Here is an 11,929-nt window from a genome sequence, read left to right as displayed (position 1 = left end):
ACTGGCGTCCCTCCTTCACTGTCACATCAGCTACTTGGTACACATCGTTAGGTAGTACTTTATTTATTATCAAAGGTCCTCGAAACTTTGGTTGTAATTTTGTAGGTACACCTGTATGTATATCTGGACGTCGTAGGAACACAACTTCTCCTACTTTAAACTTCACAGATTTTGTATGTTTTTGATCATATCTATTTTTCTACTTTACTTGTTCCATTTCGATGTTGACTCGTGACTGGTGTTATAGTTTATTAATATCAATTATCTCATTTATTAGAACTCCATAATTGAAACTTGCATGGTAGCCATATAATATACGAAATGGTGTATCTTCAACAGTTTTATTTTAGGAATTATTCAATTGACTCTCAACTTCGAGTAATTTCTTGTCCTAATTTCTTTCATTAGTCATGTTCGCCTGTAGTACTGGTACAAAAGTTAAATTCACTCGTTCAACTTGCCCATTGGACTGTGGATGCCTGACTGAAATTAATGTATGTTTGATTCCACCTAACTCACAGTATGTCTCAAATCGTTTGGAAGTGAACGCAGTACCTCTGTCACTAATAATCCTTTTTGGTAGGCCATGTAACAATATAAAACTTTTTAAACATTACAATACTGAATCAGTGTCACACCTACGCACTGCATATAATTTCATATACTTGGTTAAGTTGTCAACTAATACCAAAATATGATTGTTACCTGAAGTAGATTTTATGAATGGTCCTATGTGATCAAGATGAATAATTTCAAATGGCCTCTTCCCTGGTGGAATTGTATGAAGTTTACCTCGTTGACGCCCCTTAGGTACCTTACTGAGCATACATTCCGGACAGCATTTTATATGATATCCATCATACCTATGCATACGAACAAAATAATAACGTTCCATAATCTTAGATACCATTCTATCTAGTGCAAAGTGACCAGATAGGTTATGACAGCGGACTACCAGACTTTTCCGCATTCCATCTGGTACTACCCACAATTGTTGTGTTCGATATAATATACCTTCACGTAGAACATAATTTTTAATCATACTGTCCTCAGCTACAGAGCGCTCTTCTGGTCCTTTTGTCAAGTTATTGATGATATACCGTAACTTCTCATCACTTCTCTGCATGGCCATTACATGTTCCTCTTCGGTCATTGCTAACATTACCTCATAGTCTTCTAGTTCCTGTTCAGTATCATATGGTATGTCCACTGGCGCTCGCAACAATGCAGCAGCGTGCGCCATTTTAGTTCCTGGTCTATGTCTTACTTCAAATTTGTATTCACTCAGTAGATTTGCCCAACGTGCCACTTGTGGATTGACTGTTCTTTTTGTATTGAGTTGCACAATGGCTTTACAATCAGTGATGACAGTGAATGGAATTCCAATGAGTAAATGACGTAGACGTGTTATACTCCATACTATAGCCATTAATTCTAATTTACCTGCATGGTAATTTTTCTCCACAGTTGTCGTTTTTTTTGAAACAGCATGAACAAGATGCATTTTCTTATCATTTTCACCTCGCTGTAACAACATTCCACTCAGACCTACTTGATTGGCATCACAATGGAGTTCCATGTAAGATGATAGGTTAAAAAGTTGTAATGCTGGGCTACTGGTTATACAATGTTTCAATTTGTCAAAAGCTTGCTCTTGCTCTGCCTTCCATTTGAATGGTATACTATCTTTTAAAAGTTCTATCAGTGGTCTGGCTATCTCAGCATAATGCGGCACAAATCTGCGAAAGAATCCCGTCAACCCCAAATAATGTCGTACTTCATGTTGATTAATTGGTTGTTTCATATCTAGGATCGCTGACGTCTTGTCCAGTCCTAGTTTAATGCCCTTGGCTGATATCTTATATCCTAAGTAAGTGACTTCCTCGTAGCCGAAATAACATTTCTCTAGCTTCAGTGTCAAATTAGCTGCCCTTAGTGCTTCAAATACTTTTCGTAGTCGATTTATCATATCGTTTAAATACCACATCGCGTCTTTTCGTTGTAGATGTTGCATGACTCCTTGCATTAAACGTGAAAACTCATAAGGTGCATTTACTAACCCGAATACCATACTCTCAAATTGTTCGGTCTCACTCGGTGTAATAAAACTTGTTTTGGCCTTTGCTTCTTCCGTCAGAGGTACTTGTAAATAACCTGAGGCAAGGTCCAATGTATAAAATAGTTTTGCGTCACTCAATGCTTCTAAATGATCATCCATGTTCGGTGTCGGGAATACCTTACGTATAGTCTGCGAGTTTAACTTTCTATAGTCAACAACTAATCTTAGTTCACCATTTTTCTTTCTTAACAATAACACAGGAGAAGCGTATGCTGATTTTGTCTCCGTAACTAGACCTGCCGCCTTCCATTCACTGACAATTTTGTCGATGATGTCTCACTCCGCCGCACTTGCTCTGTAAGGTCTGCTTACCACTGGTACATTATTGTCCACAATGTCCATAGTTAGTGCGTTTGTACATCCTAGTTCGAATATATGAAAAGCAAAACATAGACGATACTCATTCATCAGGTTTACCAGTTTAGTTACTTCATCCTTGGTGAATGACAGATTATGTTTAACCATACCTGCTGTAATCGGTTCTTTTTCATGTTCAATCAACATCACTTCTACGTTTGTAGGTTGTCCAGTTATTGTCTCATTTGGTTCTTCAATATAAGGCAGTGGCATATTATAATCAAAAATCAACTGGTTAGATGTCTTAATAAAAGATACATTTTCTCTATTGATGAAAGTGCGTCCTATGAGTATATCATAGTTTTGAATGTGGTCGTCAACAACTAATAAATCTACATATTCCTTTACAGAGTCTATCTTTAACCATGCCTTCGTATCACCGTCACCAATTACACAAGAGGTGTTACCATACACATTAAGGTTAACTGTTCGTGATTTTATTGTCAGTCCATATTTTTGAGCTATACTTCGCTTGATAATGCAAAGTGCACTCCCGGTGTCTACTAAGCCTTGAACTTCTTCGGAATCCTCATTGATTTGTACACGTTTTACATATAGTGTTCTATTTACTGTGTTAGTATCGATCAAAGCGACGTCCGACGTGACTGCTTGACAATACTTGGCGGTAGGTCCCTCTGTTCCACACTTTAAGCATTAGGGCGAGTATAATCGCGTGCTATATGTCCTATCAACTGACAATTATAGCACTTAGGTCCCGCAACCGTACTATTACTTGTATTATGTCCCTTTTTAAAACGTGTGTATGATGGCTGCCCCTGTGTAGTAGGTTTCGACCCTTGCTCAACAACTTTATCGAATGTTTTAGTAGCATTCTTTATATCATATGTCGATACGGCACGATAACGTTCACTTCGATTACAATGCACTTCAGTATACATACGTATATCTGCCAATAGTTCCACTTCGCTTGTGTGACTGTTACTTAACACGTTCACTGTCCGATGACCCATATGTGGTTCATGGTTTATTTCTTGATTAGTCCCTATTGAAAATTGATAAACAGTACGCGCTAGTCCACTTCGATAAAATTATTTTTGATTATATTTGGAGTGCCAGAGTAAGCTACATCTATAAACAATGATAAATACAAACCAGTTATATTTAAAAATAGCATGACCCATATGTGGTTCATGGACTTGAAATCAATACTTTATTTTGTTTATAGTTCATGACCCGTATGTGGTACATGTTAAATTGTTACGTAAAATATGCGTATATTATTATTTTTACATGGGATTTCCTCGGATCCTTAGATACTATTTAAAATGTTTGTTCTTATCTTTGACGTACAGTTGTATAGTATAACAGTAGAACGAAAACACATTAGTTGCGTACGTGGTCTATTATTGAAACAACTATGTCGTCGAAATCACATAATAATTTAAATGTGGACGATATTGAACGTGAATTGGAGAATAGTGACACAGAATTTGAAAATTACGACAGTGACAGTGATCCTGAATATTTGATGTCTGATGGAGAATCTGATTCAAATGATGAAGAAGTTGTAGCACATGGTGATCCGGTTATAGATTTTCTAGAAGAAGACTGGTCAAACACTGTTTTGAATTTGCGCAGAGTTGATTTTACTGGTAAGTCTGCTGGTTTACTACATGAAATAGTAATAGAAGATTCTACAAATATTTTGAAACCGATAGACGTATTTTTTAGTATTATCGATAATGACATTTTACTTTTAATGTGTAATGAAACAAATCGGTACGCACACCAGAGGCTAAATAGTGGACCAGTTAGAAGAAGTAGTAGAATGTCTAGATGGAAAGATGTAGATATTGATGAAATGAAAAAGTTTTTAGGTGTTTTGATGTTTTCTGGTGTTGTTGTATTTCCTACTTATGAATCATATTGGAAAAAAGACAGTCTATATTATCATGAGTTATTTCACAAAATTGGCATGAGCTATAATAGATTTATAATTATTTTAAGATGTTGGCACTTTGTAGACAATAATATTGCTAGAGATAATACAGACAGGTTATATAAAATTAAACCGTTAATGGATATGATTTTTCAAAAAACACAAAATTTGTACACTCCAGGAGACACATTAGTTGTTGACGAATCTATGATAGCTTTTAGAGGAAGACTTTTATTTCGTCAATATAACCCGTCAAAATCCCATAAATATGGTATCAAAATGTACAAATTGTGTACACCTGAAGGTTTTACATGGGCTTCTAGTATTTATTGTGGTACAGGACCTACTTTAGGAACTCTGGATAAGCCGGGAACAGTTGTGGTAAATTTAGCTGATAGTTTACTTGATGAAGGCCGTTTGATAATAACAGACAATTTTTATACTAGTGTTCCACTTGCTGAATATCTTTATGGCCGAAAAACTGATTTTTGTGGTACTTTAAGAAAAAATCGAAAATGGCTTCCAGTAGATGTAAAAGATAAAAAATTGAAAAAAGGGCAGGTTATAGCAAGACAAAAAGAATTTATTACAATTTTAAAATGGCATGACAAAAGAGATGTTTTGATGTTATCTACTTGCCATGGAGATCAAATTCAAAATACAGGAAAAACAGATAGAAAAGGAAATACAATAACAAAACCAAAAATGATTTTGGATTACAATAATACAAAACAGGGAATCGATGTTTCAGATCAACTAAGCAGTTATTATAATCCACAACGAAAATCTCTTGTTTGGTACAAAAAAGTTGCTATGGAATTACTATTTGGGATAACAGTAGTAAATAGTATGATTATTTTCAACAAACAAGTAAACAAGAAACTAACTTTACTTTCATTTACCGAATCACTGTCTAGAAGTATTTTGTGTACAGAGGTTACAGACAAATCAGAATCTGTGAACATTCAAAAAAATATTTCAATGCATTTTCTTGAACAGTTTGATAGACAAAATGGAAAAATGCAAAGAAAAAGATGTCATGGGTGCTATTCAAGTCTTCGTGAAGATGGACAGTTGAGTGCAGAAGAAGCTGGAAAAAAAGCAAAAAAAGTTAACACACATTGTAAAGTATGTGGTAATGCTTATTGTTTAATTTGTTACAACAAAATCCATTAGTTTTACAAATAAAATGTAATGAAATATAATATACAATAAATAATTTATATATATTATGCATGTATTTTTATTAGCTTATAACAATTACAAACATATTAAAACTATATATCATTAGAAAGCTTATCATCTCCCCAGTCTAACTGTGTTATTATGAATTTCATAGCATGTAGTCCATTCCAATAAAGCAACAGGAAAATAAATGTATGAAATGAACCACATATGGGTCATGGACTGATGAAATAGGTTTGACATGACCCACATATGGGTCAAAGGACTGATCAGTTTTGATTAAATTTAACACATGGACAGTGAACGTGTTAATATAGCGGCACACATTTCACGAGATTTGAGTCCGATGCACACCATTTTTTTGTTTCGGTCGCAGTTAGTTTTAAACGTTGACACATATCGTGAACCTTATCGTGAAAATATGCGTATACCGTTTCACCACGTTGTTGAACACGTTCATCCATTTTCTTCCATGTCTCTGTGATGCTCTCTTGGCTGGTAAACATCTCTTCGAAAGATGTAATAAATTTATTCATCGTGTCTAGTTCTGCCATATGACTCAAATACCAATTACTTGCCGCGCCTCCCAGGTGTGATCGCCCTGCTTCTAAAGTATAGGTATCAGGCCATTCATTCAAATGAGCAACAGTTTTTAAAGCATTAATCCACTCGGTAGCTGCATCCGTGTCTCCTGATTCGCCTGTAAACATTGGTATGATCTACTCCTGGTTTGGTAGCACCGCTGGTACAACGTGCGAATTATTCCGCCTATGGTCGAGCAACCTATTGAGGATAGCGTCCATCTGTTGCTCGCACAATCTATTTTGTTCCAACATAGCGCGTTTGAGTCCATTGATATATAACGGAACCGTAGCCGCAACACTATCAATACTATTTTCTTCGTTATCATTCGTCATCATATCAATTAAACGATTTCAGATAATTCTTATCAGTCACAAATCCACCACGATGTCGAACCATACACCGATGGCCAAGTACGATTCTTCCTGAACGACAAAGCGTAATACGACGGTATTACCACCTTTTTTTTCTTTTTTTTTATGTTATGTCGGTATAACCACCCGTTTAAACACAGAATACCAAATTTTAATAACACAAAATAGTCAAAACTATGAATTTAGATATCATCCAACAATATCGTAATTTACGCAATTGAAGACACAGTAACAACTCACGACGACTATAATACGTTCGCACAGACTGTAACGGTTTTTTTTTTATTACACTAGGGCTCACCAAGGATATCGCACAATCCTAGTACATCCCACTTCTGAATCAGTCAGGATTTCCAAAATGTTCACAATGTTAACAAAATATGTATATACGCATAGAACTTTATTGCATTAAACAAAGAAATAAATAATAAAACTAAAACAACTTAAACGCTTAAGAGCTCCAGCACGACTCACAGTAAGTAAGGCTCAACCACCGCAACATACTGTCGCTTATTCTCTTAACTAGCTCCCTTTTCTGTCACCCAGTAGTGTTGCCAACAATTATATCACTATATTGTATTATTATTTATATTGTTATTGATTATGGCATATAATATCATTATCATATTGTGATTAATGATTAAATTGTTTTATTTTATATATTGTTATATTAATTATTAATTAGAACTTACATAGTTTAACATTTTCAGCTAAGTATTATTCTTTGTGGTCTAATTGATTAATATTATAAAAATACAAATATAGAGTCTACTATAAAATTATTCGTTTGTTTCACGTTGTTTTTTTTTTTTTGTTAAGTATTATTTATTAATCGGAAATCGTGACAAACATTTGGTCTTTCGAACCCGATAACTAATTAATTATATCTGATAGTACTACCTATTAGCTTGTAAAATTATTATTATTGTAGTATTTTCTGCAAGATATTATTATTTATTCATCCTGTTAGCATAGAGGGAAAGAGGAGAAATATATAAAAATTATAATATATAAATGGATTTTGATAATAGGTTGATTTTATTATATAAATTATTGCTATTGTTAAAAAAAAGAAATATTTTAAAAGTTTCAAATTGCTTGTTATTGCGAACATTGATTTCGGTAATCAAAATTTCTAATTAAAAAATACTATTCAAATTTTAGAAAGTTTCAATAAATCAATAAGTAAGTGATTTTGTGTATATTTATGTTGAAATGTTAGTATGATCAATACATTTACCAACGATGGATTAAGTTATTTATACTTCTTTGTTAGATTTGAAAACTATAACGTTAACATTGATTTGTTCATTAGTTCTTGATAGATTGCTTTTATCGTTAATAGTTTTAGTTTTTTTTGCTTGATGGATTTGCAATTTTTTATTACTAACTAGACAAAGCGGTGTATTCGTAAATTCAGTTAAATCAAAAAAATAGATAATTTACTTAAACGTAATCAAGAATAAATTATACTAGAACCTTTTTTTTATTTTATGTTATTAAAAATAAAAGAACCTGAGACAATTTAACTAATGTCATTAATATTACAAAATTTTTTATTTTAAAAATATTTTTTTGTATCATAAAGCCAAAGACACAGGTGAGTGTTAAAATACTTAATTATAGTCATTAAAACTCGAAGTAAATATCATTAAAAATAATAAAAAAATAATATGCATTAATATTTATAAAAAAATAATATTACTTTTATTTACAATTAATATTTATATTTCATAAGAAACTTGAATTGTTCGTAAAAATTAAAAAATCAAATTATTATTAAAAAAAAAAATATTGGTCATAATAAAATAATACAAGGATATGTCGAAAAAACAGTACGCGAATATTTAATAAACATTTTAGTTAATATAGAATAATAATGAATATTTAATTGATGGATAATAACTTTAATCATTTCTTTTACCTAAATTCAAAGGCGTAAATTATTTATTAATTATTTTAGAATAATTAAACACCTAATATTGTTTTTATTTTTACTACAGAAAATAGTTTTGAAGCATTAGATATTCCATACAGTAAGTACAAATACAATACTCAATATGGCAATATAATTTTATAAATATAGAATTACATAAAATAAGCAAAGATATGCGTATCGTTCCGCTTCTACTCTAAATATCATTATTTGGATAAATTTTCTAGTTAAAAATGTTCAATTATACTTATTAAATTAATTCTGTAAGTGTTGTGTTGCAATTTATCAGGCTGATGTAGGAAACGATGGAGTGGTGCGCACCACTCAATTAGAATTTTTAACATCTTTTTTTTATTGTTTTAATGATACAATAAAACTATAAATAGTGATTATATTTAAAGTATCACTCCATAATTTAAGATTGATTTTTTTAATGATATTTTTTTTATTATTCATTCTTCAAAAGAAAATTTCGAAATAACAAAAACGAACGAGAAATGTAAGTATAGATCAATTAATTTCTTTTACATTATTTTTTATGTTATTTACAATGTTTTTTTTATAATACTTATGGAACTATAAAGATTGCAAACGATCTAACTTATTCATTAATATGAATAAGTATTGATATTTAAATCAAAGTCGTTGATTATTGTTGATTGATTTTGAACAAATCTTGAGTACCCCTATATTATTATAAAAATAGTCGACATTTTAGAACACAGTCTTATGTGATATTTTTTTTACTCGTAAAATATTTTTAAATTTAATAAATAGAACAACTCAATATCAAAGTTAACTTCCTAAGATCAATACATGGAATTTGAATCAACGGTTTACTCAATAATACTTAGTGATTATTTTTTTGATGATTGAACAAATAGAGTAAAATTTTAAAACAAGGATTATATTTTATATTATAATGATTAATCATTGATTATGAACAGCTGGTTTTAAACCTCGGTACTACGAGATATTCAGTGAGTACAAACTTATATTACAATAGAAATAAATAATGTTAATTTATTTTAGTTAACAGTTGGTATTCGTAGCAAAATGGACGTTGAACGTTTATGGTATTGTCGTATCTAAATTTCGTAGTAGTGATATTTTAAATAGTTAAATAAGTAATTATGTTAATGTGCTCTGTTTCTAACGACGAAATTTACGATAATGAAGATATTAAATGCAAAAAGTGTAAAATGTTTTTATCTTTTCATGCACAGGTATTAGATAAGCCAATTTCAGAAAAATGAGTTCTTCAAACAAATTAAAATGCTGTTGTGGAAATTGCAAAGATTTTATTTTGTTTAGTAGTTGTGGTATAATGGTTTTTGTTGAATCTGGTTTATAATCTATCTTAATATAAGGAAACAAACTACAAATTCGAATGAGGTTTTAGTATGTGAAAATTAAGTTGTGTATGGTAAAACTCAGGAAAGTATTCTAGGTCCAATTTTGTTTATTATGTTCATAAATAATTCATAAATAAGCTATGTACTATGAATGTTGACGAAAAAATAGTTGTATATGCGGATGATACATGCTTTTAATTATCTGGTTTTAATTGGGAAAGTTTAAAAAAAAATAATGGAATTAAATTTTAAGAAAGTAATTAAGTGGTTAAATATTAAAAAACTGTATTAAAACTTCAACAAAACAAATGTTCATGCTTTTTTCAATAAATAACTTTTTACCACCTCTTGAAGAAATTACATTGCATGAATATTCAAATCGATCAAACTAACTGTCTAAAATTCAGTATTGTCAATAGAATAAAATATTTACGATTGACATTGGATTGTAACCTTAAATGGTACGTTTATTTAAATAGTTTGATAGTAAAATTGCAATCTTGAATGATTAAATTTCATAAATTAAAATATATAATGCAATACTGAATGGTAATTTGGGTAGTACCTCTAATAATGTTTTAGATCCATTGAGGGTTCTATATTACTTTGACATTACAGATGTGATTTAGTAGACATTTATTTCTTAACTTGACTTGCCTTGAGTCACATTGTATATCTCTTTACTGCTCATTGGATTGATAATTGAATCTATGCCCTTCAAGCTATCTTGCACTATTATCTCTTAGTGCCATAATAAATTATGATGGGGAGATTTTCCAGTATTTGAACGTCACACACCAGATTCTGAAGTATTAAATATAATTAATTTTGTCAAATAATAATTAGAATGTCAAACAGGATAATAAATTTTAGTTATATGTAAAAAAACAATAAATATGTAATATGTACCTTTAAAAACAGATTCATAAGCATTTAGCAGTATTTATAGTCAAATAACATAACATATACAAACGACCTTAATTAATAATATAATAATATAATTCGTTAAATAATGCAATAACAAATTAAATGTTGAAATAAACAAGAAACCCTATATATTATGTATGTAAGATTCCACACACTAAAGTTAAGTAGTCACTCATTTCTTTGTATTTAATGCTTACCACACATATTTTATTCTTATTAACCTATTTCACTTAATATAAACAATAAACACTGTATTTATTTCCATAAATGACTATGCTTAATTAACTTTTTTCATAACGTAAAATATAATAATTAGATCAAACTATTCAATTATAACAGCGTTATTTAAACGTGAAAATATATCAACAACCCTGTTTAAATCTCTTTTAGAGATGTAGAATGCTTTTAATATCAATTATAAAAAGGTCAATTAACCTATCTTCATTCATCACCCATGGTTAACCTTAAATAACTGTTAACTCTTTTAAGAAATCAAGAAAATATCTCATTTGTAGTTGTTGCTACTAGCAAAGTAATTAAGATTGATATTATTTTTAATTTATTAAAATACATACGTATTATGCACTTTATTAAATATTCGTAAATTACTATAAAGATCCATGTTTTCAAAGATTTCTTTAATACATTATGTTTTAGTACTTAAAAATTATGAGGATAAAAGATTATTGTCAATTTTGAAATACCTATAGTGATCAAAAAAGTGTATTGAAAAAATGTAATCTGGATTAAAAAATGCTATTATTTTCTAATGATTCACACTATTTTAACCAAGGATAATTGAAAATTGATAGTTTAAACACTCCCCGTGCTTCAAGGTATATATATATACACAAATGGGGTTGAATTAGTAGATTATGAGTTTCTGAGATAAGCTAGAAGTTATTGTTTTGTATAATAAATATTTCTAATAAATAAAATATTTAATTATTATTTACATTTAACGCTTGACAAAGACTTTTATCTCAAAAACTTAGTATAAATTATATGTTGGAGAGACTTAATTAATGTATTGTTGAGCGCATAACTTCGTAGTTACTTTGAAAAATATTATTACTAAATAATAACACACTAAAACTATATAAAAAATAAAATATATTTAAAGATGATTAAATAATACATTTTTTTTTTGTGCTTACAGGAAAATCTTTAATTTTAGATGATACTGTTTGTAAG

General features: G+C 30.2%; 3 protein-coding genes across 3 annotated transcripts in view; 2 read left to right on the top strand and 1 right to left on the bottom strand.

Annotated features, from left to right (window-relative positions):
- Positions 1-2,395: 2,395 nt before the first annotated feature.
- LOC112591760 lies at positions 2,396-3,447 on the bottom strand. The gene is made up of 2 exons (XM_025335680.1): positions 3,210-3,447; positions 2,396-3,111 (listed from the first exon to the last, which is right to left on the bottom strand). The coding sequence occupies exons 1-2, from the start codon at positions 3,445-3,447 to the stop codon at positions 2,396-2,398; spliced, it is 954 nt and encodes a 317-aa protein (XP_025191465.1).
- A 407-nt stretch (positions 3,448-3,854) lies between these two features.
- On the top strand, positions 3,855-5,552 carry LOC112591759 (piggyBac transposable element-derived protein 4-like). Its single transcript, XM_025335679.1, has 2 exons — positions 3,855-4,937; positions 5,112-5,552. The coding sequence occupies exons 1-2, from the start codon at positions 3,855-3,857 to the stop codon at positions 5,550-5,552; spliced, it is 1,524 nt and encodes a 507-aa protein (XP_025191464.1).
- A 2,132-nt stretch (positions 5,553-7,684) lies between these two features.
- LOC112591763 overlaps positions 7,685-11,929 on the top strand; it is a 54,781-nt gene continuing 50,536 nt past the window's right edge. The window contains exons 1-6 of the mRNA XM_025335681.1: positions 7,685-7,702; positions 8,106-8,117; positions 8,521-8,553; positions 8,920-8,952; positions 9,401-9,433; positions 11,895-11,924. The gene's annotated coding sequence lies outside the window, so the exon portion shown is untranslated. The remainder of the gene's footprint in view (positions 7,703-8,105; positions 8,118-8,520; positions 8,554-8,919; positions 8,953-9,400; positions 9,434-11,894; positions 11,925-11,929) is intronic.

This window comes from Melanaphis sacchari, unplaced genomic scaffold (assembly GCF_002803265.2).
Source record: "Melanaphis sacchari strain LSU unplaced genomic scaffold, SCAv2.0 Contig1431_pilon_pilon, whole genome shotgun sequence".
Lineage (NCBI taxonomy): Eukaryota > Metazoa > Arthropoda > Insecta > Hemiptera > Aphididae > Melanaphis > Melanaphis sacchari.
The sequence above is the reverse complement of the archived record's forward strand: the minus strand, read 5'-3'. Positions and strand labels throughout refer to the sequence as shown.